This window comes from Oncorhynchus gorbuscha, linkage group LG09, assembly GCF_021184085.1.
Source record: "Oncorhynchus gorbuscha isolate QuinsamMale2020 ecotype Even-year linkage group LG09, OgorEven_v1.0, whole genome shotgun sequence".
Lineage (NCBI taxonomy): Eukaryota > Metazoa > Chordata > Actinopteri > Salmoniformes > Salmonidae > Oncorhynchus > Oncorhynchus gorbuscha.
In genome coordinates this window covers 45,854,090-45,871,390 of record NC_060181.1, presented here as the reverse complement: position 1 = coordinate 45,871,390, position 17,301 = coordinate 45,854,090, and the positions used below count along the sequence as shown (strand labels likewise).

The 17,301-nt window shown below is 42.4% G+C and overlaps 1 protein-coding gene across 1 annotated transcript; it reads right to left on the bottom strand.

Annotated features, from left to right (window-relative positions):
• Positions 1-148: 148 nt before the first annotated feature.
• Positions 149-16,555, bottom strand: LOC124042845 (lamin-A-like). Its single transcript, XM_046360974.1, has 13 exons — positions 16,386-16,555; positions 15,362-15,726; positions 12,057-12,213; positions 11,678-11,803; positions 8,585-8,755; positions 8,216-8,341; positions 3,480-3,700; positions 1,768-2,017; positions 1,498-1,605; positions 1,287-1,406; positions 1,079-1,135; positions 762-956; positions 149-557 (listed from the first exon to the last, which is right to left on the bottom strand). The coding sequence occupies exons 2-13, from the start codon at positions 15,703-15,705 to the stop codon at positions 522-524; spliced, it is 1,911 nt and encodes a 636-aa protein (XP_046216930.1). The 5' UTR covers positions 15,706-15,726; positions 16,386-16,555; the 3' UTR covers positions 149-521.
• Positions 16,556-17,301: the final 746 nt, after the last annotated feature.

Below are 17,301 nucleotides of genomic sequence, written 5' to 3'. Positions count from 1 at the left end.
CAAAAAAGAAATACTGCAAAGTTGCTTGGGACTTAGAAGCAGAGCTGCCATATCTGTCAGCGCCATCATACTTGTTCAAACAGCCAATACAATGTGCAGCATTGAATAACAAAACGAGACCACAAGAACAAAGATACACCATGAAAACAACATGAGGCAATTGTATTGATCCATGCATAGTTATTCTATTCTATTATTTTATTAATTGTGACATGAATAGAAGTGTTACAAATCAGACTGGAGGCGTACTGTAACATGCAGGGATCCATTGGGGAAATATATAGCTGACAGTGGCACTAGTGGTTCAATCAAATTTTCATGCCAACAAATTAATCTAACCTTTATTTGTGCTCTGTCTGGATCTAAACATAAATCAAATACAATACATGTGCATCTCTGAATGTATTACAATGTATAAAGTTAGAAAAACTTTATTGGATAAAGAGTATAAAAAAAGATATATATATTTTTAAAAAATGAGATGAAATGGAGTCCATGTGCACCAGTTAGAACTCAAAGCTTCACATGATGGGACAGTTCTCCATTCTAGATCCACTCTGAAAAATGAGATATATTTTTTAACATACGCTGTTGTTTGTGCAAAATATCTTAATATGTTGAATAGGTCAATGACTACACAACCAGAGTTCTGTGTCGTTAAACAGGTTTGTGTGCTTTCCAGCAGATGAAGTGTAGATTTCAAATGGGCCTACTTATAGGGACTAAAAATGTTGTGTGTCTGTGGGACTTTTAGGACCTACCCTACGAGACGTGCTGCTGCTCACAACATAGGAGTGTGGGAGGAGACCCTCAGCGATGCCCCCACTTCGGATTGAGCGGGAGGTGGAGGACACAGAGAAGCCACCGCTGGACTTGCCGTCAGCAGGCAGGCCACAGGAGCCACACCGGCTCCGAAGGTTATACTCACCATCTCCTCCACATGTGCTATGGGCCATCTGCAGGGGGCGTCAGAGATATATCTATCAACCACACATTCATTTTGCTGCATTCCTTATGGACGTGCCAAAGTCCGAAGACACACCCTTTTCATACTCAATTGGCATTTGATTGCACTCACCATGTCATCATCATCCTCGTCAAATAGGGTGCGGGTCACCTTCCTCATGGCCATTTCCTGAATAGAGAGAAAGATCCGTTGCAATGTCACAAACTATAATATGAACATTTTTGTGGGGCAGGTCGTCATTGAAAATAAGAATTTGTTCTTAAACTTACTTGCCTAGTTAAATAAATGTCAAATAAATAAATAAACAGTGAGTGCCCACCTCTCCATTGGCACTGATCAGAGTGGTCTGGAAGTGGTCTCCACTGCCCCAAGAGGTCTGGGTCTTCCACACCAGGTCAGAAGGGGGGTTGTGGCTGCCGCCAGCTGCAGATGCCCAGATCTGATTCCCCAAAAGAACATTCAGAAGTATTTTCATTTTTTTCACAGATAAAATTACCACAATGGTAATGGAGCTTTTCAGACACACTTACCGTGACCCTCTGTCCAGCCTTCAGGGTGAATTTAGGGGGGAACTTGAAGGTGACGGGGGTGCCGGAGCCCATCTGTCGCTTCAGCTGCCAGTTTCCCAGGTTCTGGTCCTGTGGGAGTGATGTAGAGGATGGATTTACTGTAAATCCCTAATTAAAGAGCTAAAGCATTGGCAGTAGATTTGTAAATGTCACTCTTCAGCCTCATCCTATCAACCTAATAAGAAAACAAACTGACTTTATTGTGTAAAATGCCAAACAAGCCCCTCTCACCTCATCTGCTTTGTTGCTGAGCATCACATACTTCCCATCCAGGTCCACTTCATCCACAGTGACACGTCCACTGGCAGAAGCCTGCTGGGTGATGCGTGTTCGTGCCACTGTGCCTCCTGTCAGGCCTGAGGCCTCACTGTCTGTGTTGTTGAGACGCCGCTTCTTGGTAGAGGAACTGCAGTGGACGGTATGGGTGCCTGATCCACTTCCTGTCACTCGCGTAGTGGGAGGGCTGGGGGACAGACGCAACCTGGATGGAGTAGAATTGGTCCATGGGTTTTAACAGCCGAGAAGGGAGAAGAGCAAGAGTCATTTGTGAATGAATGAGTTTGACATGTATTTGTGCTTCTGACCTGTGTATACAGTACTTTTTAATACTGTATGTGCCACATGTGACTGTTTGTAGCCCTGTGAGTAAGTACATGTAAAGTATGTGTGTTTTGTCAGTATGTAAAAATGTACAATATGCATTAGTATTGTAGAAAAGGCTTTCAGATGTAGTATTTCTAGTTCGTCCCTTTAGTTAGAATACCCGATCATCAGTCAATCACCACCAAATTTCTATCCAATCAGAGACATTCTCTTTAGCCTGCTTGTTGTAAGTACCGCCTCCAAGTTGTAATTGCTTATGTATCGTTATTGCTAGTGTAACGGATGTGAAATGGCTAGCTTAGTTAGCGGTGTGCGCTAAATAGCGTTTCAATCGGTTACGTCACTTGCTCTGAGACCTTGAAGTAGTAGTTCCCCTTGATCTGCAAGGGCCGCGGCTTTTGTGGAGCGATGGGTAACGATGCTTCGAGGGTAGCTGTTGTTGATGTGTGCAGAAGGTCCCTGGTTCGTGCCCGGGTATGGGCGAGGGGACGGTTTAAAATTATACTGTTACACTAGCAACTAGCTAGTTAGCCAGGCTAACTATTTTCTATGCATCATGCACACAGTGCATTGCAGTTATGTTTATGCTTGAGATTTAAGAATATTTATGTCCTTTTATTACCTCGGTCAGAGTTTGTTTACATTGTACAGCCTGCTGGTTACTGCGGCAGCTTATTAGAGATAGCAGGTTTAAGTTGTGTTAGTGAGCGCTCTCGCTCTGTCCACCATTTTCATGGTCAGTACACAGTTATTGCACCTTGTAGTGGTCACGTGTCCTTGCGGGCCACTTTATAGCTTACCGTCTATGTTAGCATACTAGAACTGTATTGTGTAGCAGTGTATAGACTGCAGATGTATTCTGCTATTGTGATTCATGTTCTCCTATACTGCATTATATTTTAGATGTAATGGAAGCCTATTACATGCACCATATCATTTTAAGTCAGTATTGTATTCACATCTGTGTGAAGCCTTATTTCATTACATTTACATAGCAAATTGTAGTAAGCTTATCTGGTTAAACCTTTATACTGTATGCATCTTATAGTAATAATCACATTATTGTGTCCTATAATATGTTCGTTTTTCTATTCCTTGTAAAACCACATCCTACAGTTGTTCATTAAAGAACCCTAAAAAGTACCAGTGTGTAGTTCATGGTGGTGAGGTGACTAGCCAATTAAGACGACATCCATACCGCTCTAGCCGGCAGCCCTTGTAGTGATTCAATATTGAAACCAGCAAGCTAACTTAGCTATCAGAACAGGTTTAACCCTGCCCTATTTTACAAGTATTATATGTGTGACTATCAAATGCATATTTCTATGTCTTCAGTATACCTCTGCTCCTCTCCCTCCAGTAGCTTTCGGTAGGCACAGATCTCCATGTCCAGGGCCAGTTTGACATCCAGCAGCTCCTGATACTCATCCAGCTGCTGCTGCATCCTCTGTCTCATCTCAGCCATCTCTCTCTCCTTATCACCCAGCAGACGGCGCGTGGTGTCCCTCTCACGAGACAACGCCTCCTCCAGGTCCCTCACCTTCACCTCACGAGCTGCCAACTGGAATGGGTGGAAAGGTTCTTATGAAATGGGTAAAACTTACCTATTGACAGCTAGCTAGCTAACTCAGTCTAGTTAGGATAAGTATCCCCCCCCCCTTTAAGATTTAGATGCACTATTGTAAAGTGACTGTTCCACTGGATGTCATAAGGTGAATGCACCAATTTGTAAGTCGCTCTGGATAAGAGCGTCTGCTAAATGACTTAAATGTAACGTAAATGTAGTTGTTTTCTCAAGGTCAGGGTCGGATGTTCCTTGCAACCGGGAACTAATCTATTTTTCAAAATTAAATTTGATAAGATTTCCCAAAGAAGAAATTCAGTGAATAGCCTAAATTGGAAAGGTTTCCTCTACCGACCTTGAATGAAATCACATTTTAACTTACTTTAATGGTTGTCTGTGTGGTTGGCCCTTTTCCAGGTAGGAATGTGAGAAAATATATCTACAGGAAAGTATGTCAACTTTTCAAAGCGCTGAAAGAGCGTTCACTCTAGAAGTAGGCATGCGTCTCATGCATGTATTTTCATCTTGTATGAATGCATCAGCATCCATTATCCTAGTTGGGCTAGGATAACAGTACTTTAGGTCTAAGGGTAGGTGACATCACCACACAATGGTGACTAGGATTTTGTCTCACTTTGTCTTTCCTTGATTCCTCACATCCCATTTCCTCATCTGTATTGTATTGCAACTGTATTTGATGAGAAGCTACAAGGTCCCTACCCTTCTGACCTTCTCCAATGGGTTTTGAGAAGGAGGAGTAGGAATCGAGGAAGGATGAATTGAGAAGTAGCTTAGCATCTGTCAACTAGCTAATGTGCGACACACTCACACATCCTTCTCCGCATCAACCTCAGCAGTCAGCAGAGCAGAATGTGTGATCTGAATCAATCTAGCACCCCCATTGGAATGTGACACAAAACAAGGGACGGTGTGCTTTAGGACCATGTGGACACTTCCGAGCGGTCGGGTAGGCTGTTTGGAGAGTTTATCCAACTGGATTAAAAATTAATAATAATGTCCCCCCCACTTCCGAAGTTGCACCCCAGTTTAATTCTGCTACATTGACTCAGATCTCGGCGGATCACTGTCGGCGGAGTAGGAGGATGTGAAAGGGGTGTGACTGGAGCAGAGGTGAGTTCTAGTAGCCAATGTAATGTGATGTCTTCCCCCCCTGAGACTTAAAGTAGTGTCTATCTTAATACAATAAGCATATCAGCTGCGGGAGGATTTTGCGTCAATTTGCTTAATTCTGCTAACACTCACTATCCTCCAGTGGTTGGCAAGCTAACTTCAAGTGTCATTTGATTATGTTCGTACTATGTTCGTTCTCAATTCGTGGAAACATGAGTCTCATATAATGTCTGTGTCCAGTTGCAGTGGGGTCGTTTGAATTTAGAAAATGCTCTGTTATTAAAATAAATCAATTTTATTCTCCATGAAGTAGTCCACCAATGTGTATGCCGCCATATTGTCTATTTCAAATATGTTTTCATTGATTGAGACAGGTGAGTGTCATCATGACATCTGGCACTTCGGGGTGGATCCACCTGTCTTGATCAATGAGAGAACATTTGAAATAGACGAGATGGCAGCTTACACATTGTTGGATTACTTCATGGCTCAAAACATTTATTTATTTTAATAATTCAAACGGACCCCCTGGAACTGGACATTTCATGAGACTCCTGTTTCCACAAATCGAGAACAAGACCGTATCACAAATACCAGGTTAGTTGAAAAACCTTTGGCAACGTTTTATATTGGCAAACCTGTAAATCCCAGTATAATGGGTAAACATCTTTAGGGGGTAATTCACATTATCTGGTGTTAAAATCTGTAGCTAAACCTACCCTTGTAATGAAGGTGAAGTAATTACAATTTAGCATTTAACACTGGAGTGATAGATGTGCAGATGAGGCTGTGCAAGAAGAAATACTGGTGTGTGTCACGAGTCCGACCGAGGTTGGCTTCCCTTCCCGGGCGGGTGGCGCTCGGCGGTCATCGTCACCGGCCTATTAGCTACCACTGATTGTCTTTCCTCCCCCTCCTTGTATGTTTATTGGTAGCACCTGTTTATGTATGATTAGTTTGTCTTTATTAGACAGCCGGCCCGCCTGGTTGTTGTGCGGGATTATTTCAGTGTAACCTTCGGCTCTGTTGTAGAGGTACGTGTTAGTGCCTGGTCGTGATTTTTCCGTTGTACATTTTCATTCCCTGTGTTTGGGGCCGTTACTATTGTGAGCACCCTGTTGGTGCTATTAAAGACGCACAGCATTGCACTCTCTGTCTCCTGCGTTTGACTCCACACCCACGACACCCGGAGCATTACAGTGTGCAAAAGAGCAGAAAAACAAAAACAAATACAGGATGAGGAAGGTAGTTTGTTGGGTGGGCTATTTACAGATGTGCTATGTACAGCTGCAGCGATCGGTAAGCTGCTCTGACAGCTGATGCTTAAAGTTAGTGAGGGAGATATAAATCTCCAACTTCAGTGATTTTTGCAATACGTTCCAGTCATTGGCAGCAGAGAACTGGAAGAAAAGGATGCCGAAGTAGGTGTTGGCTTTGGGGATGACCAGTGAAATATACCTGCTGGAGTGTGTGCTATGGGTGGGTGTTGCTATGGTGACCAGTCAGCTGAGCTTTGCCTAGCAAAGACTTATAGATGACCTGGAGCCTGTGGGTTTGGCGACAAATATGTAGTGAGGACCAGCCAACGAGAGCATTCAAGTGGCAGTGGTGGGTAGTATATGGGGCTTTGGTGACAAAACGGATGGCACTGTGATAGACTGCATTCAATTTGCTGAGTAGTGTTGGAGGCTATTTAGTAAATGACATCGCCGAAGTCAAGGATCGGTAGGGTGAAGAGTGAAGGCTTTGTTGTGAAAAAGGAAGCCGATTCTAGATTTTATATGAGTCTGGAAGGAGAGTTTACAGTCTAGCCAGACACCTAGGTATTTATAGTTGTCCACAAGTCACAACCGTCCAGAGTAGTGATGCTAGTCGGGCGGGCGGGCGGGTGCGGGCAGAGATCAATTGAAGAGCATGCATTTTGTTTTGCTAGCATTTAAGAGCAGTTGGAGGCCACGGAAGGAGTGTTGTATGCCATTGAAGCTCGTTTGGAGGTTTGTTAACACAGTGTCTAAAGAAGGGCCCGATGTATACAGAATGGTGTCTTCTGCGTAGAGGTGGATCAGAGAATCACCAGCAGTAAGAACGACATCATTGATATACACAGAGAAAAGAGTCGGCCCGAGAATTGAACATGCATGCATGAATTTAACATGCATGAGCCCAAGGCTTTTACGGTTACAGAAGTCAACAAATGAGAGCGCCTGGGGACAAACAGGGCCTGGGTTAACCTGACACGCACAGGAGAGAACCATTATAAACAAATATCACTGTCATGATGGTATGCAGAAAATACATCACCAAATATGTTGCTTGAAATAAAACTAATGTTATGTACCATCCTGGTGTGATGATATGCAGTTCAACATTATCCCCACAAGGTGTCAGTGCTAGCATCTATAAAGTTCAGCTTTACTGTAAACACACCACTAATTAGGTCTTGGAAAGTGAGGCTGATAATACATGTTTGGCACAAGCTAGCGGTTCATTAAAACTAGTTTGTTTATTTTAAAAAGTAAGTGGGCAATACACTTGGGTAAAATTTAGTTGTGTTTTGGAGGATGCAGACGAAGAACTGAGTGACATTGGTTTGGGGGAGAGGGGTTGTTGGGTAATTACTGCTGCTAGCTAATTTATGAGGTAAACAATGTGGTGGCAGTCAAACATTGAACTTATATGTTAGCTACATAGTTACTTTGTTGGCTGTCGTGAGAGATATTCATTCATCTAGCTAGCTGGATAACAATGTAAACTGATATTTTTCTACCTTCACATCACGCTAGCTCCAGTGATATTATTTGCTGTGCTAGCCAAATGAAACACCAGAGCAAACAGAAAATATACAGGAAATAAATGTAGTCTGATGATTTTGTTTAGAGGATCTGGTATTAACAAGTCAATGTGTGTATATTAGTCATTTGTTCCGTTTTTCTGGTTGGATCTATCTCTTGTGGAGCGATGAAACGGTGAGAATCTGTCAAGCCTCACATACAATTATGTGATTACGAGCAGTAGTAGTTCCTGGTTTGGGTTTTTCTGACAAATCAGGATTGTGCGAAGGCGGCGTTTAACTAGTACAGTGATTTTTAAGTCTGTGTGTGGATGATAAACGGTTTCCACTAACAAAAATGTGCTTTTTGGCCATGATAAACACAGGTGAAATTAGCGAAAAAGAGGGGTTTGGCAGAGAGTTTCCATTTGCGATGGAGGAGACTTAGCTTCCTTCCTTTCCACAAAGGTAATCACAATTGTTAATGGCATGAAATGACAAACTTTCGCAAGATAATTTTACTTCTGGGTAACCGAGATTAACTGTGGAATCTTTTGTTTGCGCATGTGTATATAACGTGTTTTTTTGACAAACCTGCACAAATACTATACCTGTTTTTGCAGCTGGCTGAGTTGGGAGGACATAGACTCGATGCGTACTCTGGTCTGCTGCAGCTCCTCATGGGCTGCCCCCACCAGGTGACTGCTCCTGTCAGCAGACTGACGGGCATTCTCCAACTGGCAGAGAACAACAAAAGGGCATCAGTCCTTGGGAGCATGGGGACCAGAATCAGTGGTCGTCTAAACTGATGCTATTCATCCCTTAGCTATGCTGATGAAATGTACTTCAATCAAACTTGTGCTCAAATCTCTCAAATGGTAGCATGCATGTTGGCCTGCAGCTTTCTGAATATACTACTAGCAGGCACATTGCACATCATGAAGCTCTCTTTCTCAACCTCAATCTGATGGATGGGCTACCTTAGATGTATAGGTTTTCTCTATGTCATCCTTGTACATCTTGATCTGTAGCTCGTGCTGGGAGCGCATCTCTATCAGGGCCTCGGCCAGCCTGCTCTCAAAGTCCTCCTGTTTTCCGTTACCCAGCTCCACCATGCAAGACTCGTGACGTCTCTTCGTTTCTCTCAGCTCCTGTAAGAGATTTATCAACAAAACTAAATCTTAAGGACCGGTTTCCCCGACTCAGATTAAGCCTGTTCCTGGATTCAAAATCATTCCCAATGGCAAGTGTTTGTACATTCACTCTGCCAAAACAGTACACAGTAAAGGCGTCCGCATACATAGGTTTGGTTTGCTTCGAGTAGAACTCGGCTAGGCGAAATTAACACCTGTGCTCCCACATTCCCTCAAGTCCTTCTCTTGAATAACGAGGAAAAAACGACAATATTACTGTTTTTTGTCCCTCTTGAGCCACTGTAGCAACAACATAGCCAGAAACACTTCCACAAAATATTCAGGAAATAAATACATTTATTTTGAGGGCTAACATGCTGACCACACAGCCAGTGTTGCATTTCAGGTTAAATAACAACCCAATGTTTATATCCCAGGACAAATTAGCTAGCAACAGCAAGCTAGCTAGCTAAATGTCAATGAATATTTCATTTCAATATAGTTGGTTCAGAGTTTGTTTTGATATTTCAACCTACGTGTCCTGATCATGTCTGGTGTGGATGGACCAAATCAGCATGCGTGCGATGGCACATGAGGACGCACGCATCTAGTCTAGTCTATTTATTTATTTTATTTTACCTTTATTTAGCTAGGCAAGTCAGTTAAGAACATATTCTTATTTACATGATGGCCTGGCAAAAGGCCTCCTGCGGGGACAGGGGCTTAAAAATGTAAATATATGACAAAACACAACACAACGAGAGACACCACAACACTACATGAAGAGAGACCTAAGACAACAACACAGCATGGCAGCAAGACATGACAAAAACACGGTAGCAACACAACATGGCAGCAGCACAAAACATGGTACAAACATTATTGGGCACAGACAACAGCACAAAGGGCAAGAAGGTAGAGACACCAAAACATCACACGAACAGCCACAAGTGTCAGTAAGAGTGTCCATGATTGAGTCTTTGAATGAAGAGATGGAGATAAGACTGTCAAGTTTGAGTGGTTTTTGCAGCTCGTTCCAGTCGCTAGCTGCAGCAAACTGATAAGAGGAGCGACCCAGGGATGTGTGCGCTTTGGGGACCTTTAACAGAACGTGACAGAATGGGTGTTGTATTTGGAGAATGAGGGCTGCAGTAGGTATCTCAGATAGGGGGAGTGAGGCCTAAGAGGGCTTTGTACATTAGCATCAATCAGTGGTTCTTGCGACGGCTATACGGAGATGACTAGTTTACAGAGGAGTATAGAGTGCAGTGATGTGTCCTATAAGGAGCATTGATGAAAAATCTGATGACAGAATAGTAAAGAACATATAGCTAAGGTGTTTGGTAAACTATTTCTCAAGTGAAAAATGTGCACGAAAACTAGTAATCTCGTTGAGTGAAGAGGAAGAGGCGACTCCAGGATGCTGTCCTTCTGGGCAGAGTTGCAAAGAAAAAGCCATATCTCAGACTGGCCATTAAAAAGAGAAGATTAAGATGGGCAAAAAAAACACAGACACTGGACAGAGGAACTCTGCCTAGAAGGCCAGCATACCGGAGTCGCCTCTTCACTGTTGACGTTGAGACTGGTGTTTTGCGGGTACTATTTAATGAAGCTGCCAGTTGAGGACTTGTGAGGAGTCTGTTTCTCAAACTAGACACTAATGTACTTGTCCTCTTGCTCAGTTGTGCACTGGGGCCTCCCACTCTTTCTATTCTGGTTCGAGCCAGTTTGCGCGTTGTACAAGATCTTCCGTTTCTTGGCAATTTATCACATGGAATAGCCTTCGTTTTTCAGAACAAGATTAGACTGACGATTTTCAGAAGAAAGTTATTTGTTTCTGGCCATTTTGAGCCTGTAATCGAACCCACAAATGCTGATGTTCCAGATACTCATCTAGTCTAAAGAAGGACAGTTTTTATTGCTTCTTTAATCAGGACTACAGTTTTCAGCTGTGCTAACATAATTGCAAAAGGGTTTTCTAATGATCAATTAGCCTTTTAAAATGATAAACTTGGATTAGCTAACTCAACGTGCCATTGGAACACAGGAGTGATGGTTGCTGATAATGGGCCTCTGTATGCCGATGTAGATACTCTATTAAAAAATCTGCTATTTCCATCTACAATACTCATTTACAACATTAACCATGTCTACACTGTATTTCTGATCAATTTGAAGTTATTTTAATGGATAATTTCTTTCCCCTAACTTTTTAACGGTAGTGTATGTGCGAATTGTTTCGACTGGGAAGCATATGATAAGCTTTTAATTTAGCCATTTACCTTTAGCTGGCGAATTAGCTTTAGTTGCCTCAATAAATGATGGATTGGATATGGATTTCTACAAATGATAGTTGGTTTGAAGTTAAGGCATTGAAATTTGGAGCTATTAACCTTTTCAAATATTATTCCATGTACATTTTGTAATTTATTGATGGTCCTTAAATAGCCCCCTAAGGATATTGAATGTGAAACCACATTGACCATGGGCATTATGATGGGGTCATGCACTCCTAATTGATGATTACTTTGCTGCTGCCAGCTGTGGGCATGAGGGCAGGATTGATATAAACCCAACCCAAGGAAAACTGTTATGGAACCCTTCATTCCGTGACATACCATTTATTCCTATTGACTCACAAATCTGAGTTTTGTATGAGACTGACTTTATGACAAAAATTATTCTATTTACACTTTGTAATCAATTTTAACACTATAACAAATGTTTCTGTCTCATATCGATGCAACATAGGCTGTTTTCAAAACAAGAAGTAGCTTTTTAGGGGCAGTTGCTGTTTAATCTTAATCGAGAAACATTACTGACCCATAATGATTACTACTAGTTTTACTGCAAACTAGTCATGGAGGTCTAGTTAAAATGTCTTAAAATGATGATTATCATCATCATGGTAACAGTAGTGACAATGTCCGACAGTCTGACCTCAGTGTAGAGGTTCTTCTGGAACTCCAGCTCTTCTTTTACTGTCTGGATGCGGTTCTCTCCATCCACTCTCCTCAGCATCTCATCCTGCAGCTGCTTCTTAGCATCGCTCAGACTGGTCTCCAGCTGATCGAGTCAGAAAGAGAAATAAGATGTTAGGGTATGGCATTCACACACATGTAGGCAAGCGCACACAAGCATGCACACAATGAGAAGAGATAACAGTGTCAACTAGATGAAGAGATTGAATCAGAAGGAACTGGAGTGAAAAAAGTCAGTGACTCACAAAAGCAATAGTGGAACAATAGTGTTGGACGATAGCTGTGTGAATGGGATTGATAGTGTTTTGGAGAACCAGACTAATTGTGAGTGCGTTCACCTTGGCTAGCTGGGCCTTTAGGTTTCTGACCTCTGCCTCAAGGTTGCGTTTCTCTCCCAGGGCAGTGGTCAGGGATGCATCCTTAGAGTTCAACAAAGCCTCTAGGTCCTTCAGCCGGAGTAGTGCCCCCGCCAGGTCGGACTCCTTCTTTGTGTTTCTGAGGAGACATGCATTCACTGGAATCACCGGTTTGTATGAACATAATTATGATGAGCAGTCTCTTGGAGTGTTGAGTAGATTTTTATATTAATATAATAAAAAATATGTAATTTTATCTGTCTCCAATCTCAATTGCTACAGAAAGAGAGAATGTCAGTGACAAGAGTGTACCTACACTGACTTGATTACGGACACTGATTATCCCTTCAACAAATAAATCATGTAGATGTAGAACTGTTTTTCCAACAGTTCCTTTTTTTCATTCATACAGCTGTATCCTGTGGCTATTTTAGGGAGATGAAAGCCTGGTGGAGAAAGGTGGGAAAGCCTGGGAATGGGTGGGGGTGTTTCCAGCCCTGTGCTATGAGTCATAGTTATATCTATATCCATCCACTGTGACGCATATGGTAGCCACAAGCCACAACCGTCTTTGTTTGGTTGAGAGACTGCCATGGCAACCCGGCCTGCCTTTGCCAAACACAAGGCTGTCACCATCTCAATATTTATGAAAAAATAATGGAAGCGGGGAGTGGAACACTCCAAACACTGCCACGTATTGTACATTTAAGTTGTGTCCCAAATGGTACTCTATTCCCTTCACAATGCACTACTGCTGACCAGAGCCATATGGGCCATGGTCAACAGTTGTGTACTTTGTAAGAAATAGGGTGCCATTTGGGACACAGAATGATGACTGGAAAGCACAAACGGGAAAGTGTTAGTCACTGGGCTTGGATGCTGTATAGTAGGATGGGATGGAAGCTGTTTGGCTGGATGATGGTTGCAGTCAAACTGCATTGAGCAATGAGGAAAATGAAGGAATATGCTAAGTAAAACCGGAATCATTTGACACATGCAGAAGGCGTAGGAAGTGGGTGTGTGTAGGCAAACTACAGTCACCGGACAGTTTCATTTGGTGCACCACCCTGTTCACGAAAATGGATCGCTCCTACAGTCACGTGACCATAGCTTGCTATGTAAAGAAGGCAGACAGGCATCGAGGGCATTCAGTTACTGTTCGATTGAACATTAGAATTGGGAAAAACTTGTGACCTAAGCGACTTTGAGTGTGATACAATCATCAGTGCCAGCCACGATGGTTCCAATATCTCAGAAACGGCCGCCCTATGCACAAAACAGTACTGTAGTAATGAGGTTTGTGCAGTGGGCTATAGGCCAAAATAGTACCACCGCCTATTGGCTTTGCTTTCAATTCCCCTGCCAATGCATTGTTGTTCTTCTCAGACAATTTTTTGAGATAGGCTATATGATCACGCTAACAGATCAGTTGTTGTATTACTTGTGAGGCACAGCTGAGTGAGCATAAATTTGAATAATTTGCTTTTTTAGTGGGCTGATGGAGTTTGCATCTGATAGTCAGTCTGAGCTCAGCAGAGGGAGAGGGCAGCAGACAGTCCACCTCTCAATGTCCCTCCACTCTCCCTTTCCTCCACTGACAATGACTGAAATGGACAGCATCATCCAGCTGAAGGTGAAACTCAAATCGCACCATATTTTGTCTGCCTTCTTATGCATACAAATTAATGTTGTTACTCCTATGACCAGAGAAAGTGAAATATTCCTCGGTATTAAAACGTATTAAGTAGGGAGAACGCACATTTTATGACTTATAAAAGTGTTAAATAGAAAGTGGTGACAGGGCTGAGTAAAAACTTTGACATGAACTCACTCATAAAAATAGCAGCTCTTTGCTGTATTCATTAACAGTCTGTCTCTAGTAATGGTTTTACAAGTGTAGAAATCTCACAGTATCAGCATTGGCCATTGGTAGGCCAATGCACTTGATTTGCTCCTCCTGGGCCTGTTCTGGAGGCAAAGGGGGCAACGACCCAGTACTAGGGATGGCAGTTCGTACCTTCAGATATATGAAATGGTTCAAAATGGGAACACGTCGCCTACCTGGCGTGTAGGGAAGCTGAATTGAGTGCAGCTACCGACAACAGCGTGAGACTAATAAAAAAAATTAGGGCTAGGCTTATCGTTGGGTTTTTTACAGAAATGTTTGGCCATTGACTAGGAATGCCGGTTGATGAGCACTGCAATAGAGCATCTTTGTGATGGGATGGAACGGGCTGTTTGCAGCATGAATGTACCGCCTTCCAATCTGAAGCAACTGCGTGATGCCATCGCATCAGCATTGACCAACATCCCTGTGGAATGTTTCCGACGCCTTGTAGAATGTCCTGAAGAAATCAGTCTGTTCTGGAGGCAAAGGGGGCTCTGACCCGGTACTAGATTAGTACCTAATAAACTGCCCGGTGAGTGTATATGCTACTGATAAGCACAGAAACAGCGTACTTCATTTCAAATCCTTTCATGCATGATAAGTGATAGATTTTAGGCTAATCCAAATTATCTTAAAGCCTGATTAAATTGTATTTGAGGTCAAAGGCAAACAAGCTTTTGATCAGAATCAGAACTTCTTCAAAAGGCATTCAAGCATCCCAGTGCCCACAAGAATGGAGATGTAATACAAAACATCTGGATCTGTTCAGATCTTAGGAAATTTGCATACATTTTTAATCAGAGAGACAAAATTTCCATTGAAACCTCAGACATAGTCGTTCACGTGGTCAATGCATGCTCTTGAGTTGGTTCCCCAGTGGTTGTTATATAACCACTGGAGACATTGTGGCAGTATAACGTTTACATCTTAAACCTATTTGGGTGAGTCAGAGAACCCAAACTACTCCAGAATGGAAACAGTAGGCATGGAAAGTTTGAATCCAACGCTTAACCATCACACACACTTTCATAAGTTTCAACTGACTCTGTAAACCTGTGCAAAATGTGCCTAACTTTTCTGGCTGTCACAGAATGATGTAATCAGACATTCTTACTCTAATTAATATTAATAGTCTAATAATACTAAACTCAGTTCAACTGAATGGCACATCAATGCTCCACCGCTCTCCCTGCACTCTAATGACACACAGACACACAGACACACAAACACACACACCAGGACATTACAGTATGAATGTGTTGCGGTCTTTACAGGGAAGTGCGCAATAGCTATATGGCAGATTATCTTTCTTAATTGAGGGCTTTATCAATTGCATGGTGGGGCTTATAGGATAAAAACATCTTTTTTATATTGGAATATACACCGATGCTGTAGGTACCTGGCCTTGAGCTCCTTGTAGTCCTCCCGCACCTTGCCTAGTTCCAGCTGCAGGCGTGCACGCTCTTTGGCCACCAAGTCAAGAGTCTGCCTGGCGTCAGCAAGCTCGGCCTCATAAGCAGCCTTCATGCCCTTCATCTCCCGGCTAATCTCGGTCTCCGATTCAGTAATACGCAGCCGCAGCCCCGCATTCTCAGATTCCAGTGAGCGCACCTTGTCGATGTAGACGGCCAGGCGGTCATTGAGGTTGCACAGGTCATCCTTCTCCTGCAGCCGCGTGATGCGGTTGGGGGAGAGCGGGGTGCCCACGCCGCGGGGGGTTCGATTCTGGTTAGGTGTCGTCATGATAGGTGAAGGTAGCCTAGTCTGTACAGGGAGATAAAGATCTTTGTCAGAATTTCAGAACAAGGCCTATATCAAAGTCAATTAACTTGTCATTTGCATATGAATACCACAAACACTCAAATAATCATGAACTTCATATAATCATAAATCTCAGCACTGTTGCCATAGGCCTTTCTAGACAGTAGATTCCAACCCTACCGTTACTCTTCTTTACAATGAGCTGCGGTTGTGGCAACTGCTAGCTAGTGTGTGGACAAAAATTGCAGTTTTCGATGTATCAGTTTGGATATAGGTAAAAATTGGTTACAGTGGAACATCCCATCCCTGCATTGAGTCACTTTTTCCAACCCATATCTCGTGCCGGCTCTGCAGTCTCTTAATCTAACCATGATTGTTCTGACCCCAGTGCAGCTCAGTGTTAACAAGCATAATGGTAAGGTCGGAATTTGCTGGCTAGACATGCAAAAATTGAAAAATGTTATCTAACATTCCAAAAGAAAGTCCTGCTGCTGGAATTTGAAAACAACTGAGCCTAGTCATTCAAAACTTTGGCCATAGAAAGGCTAATCATAATTTAATTTAATTTAATTTAAAAAATATATATTATCTGTTGGCTAGTCTTTATGTAATTGGATGAACAACTCAAACAATTTCATAGGACAATCTTCCATGAGTCTTACCTTGAAAGGTGTTGTAGGAGGGGGAAAATGTAAATCAGCGTTTGTCTGATGGTCAACTTGTCTTTCTGACTGTGAAAATAGCTCCAGTTGTCAGTGTATGTTCTGTAAATGAATTACCAGCCTAGGAACACTGTCTGAGAATCAATCTGTTAGTGCCCATATAGTTGACCACATAGAGAGAGCGAGAGAGAGAGAGAGAGATTTCCTCAATGCTCCGCCTATCTTCCCCTCTCTTCATTCACTGGGTATGTGTGAACTTTAGGGATGAATGTTGAATTGCCCAAGTAAATTCATGATGCTACATTTAAATTGCAAAACAATTGCTCAACACTAAAAGGGCTAATGTAAACATGGTTTGTCAGCATTAAATTCCATGCTTCTTTTATTTCATTTGTGTACAGCTTTTGCCTCTACATGAGTATATCAACTATGAGGTTATAGAAAACATTTAATATTTGATGGTAGGCTATGCAGTCAGAAGTCATCCCTATTCGTGGCAGCTGAACACTTCAATATAAACCCAAAATAATCCCTCACAAACAATGTGATTAAAAACACAAATGGGTATTTACATTGATGATTATTTCAAGACAATATTTAGTTCCAGTAAAGCCATAATAACTAGGCAATGGAATTCTGCAGACTGTGGTGGAGAGCAACTGTAGCTATGACTCATAGACAAGAGGAAAGAAGTAGCCTAGTCCTCCCTAGTGCTACAAGCAAGGGAAGCAAAGCAATCACTTGGAAACCAATAAAGATATGTCTTTTAATAAACTAGTGTATGTAATCAAATCGTGAGAAAGATTGCACACTGAATGTTTATTTGATTTATTTGATTTCACCTTCATTTAACCAGGTAGGGCAGTTGAGAGCAAGTTCTCATTTACAACTGCGACCTTGCCAAGATAAAGCAAGG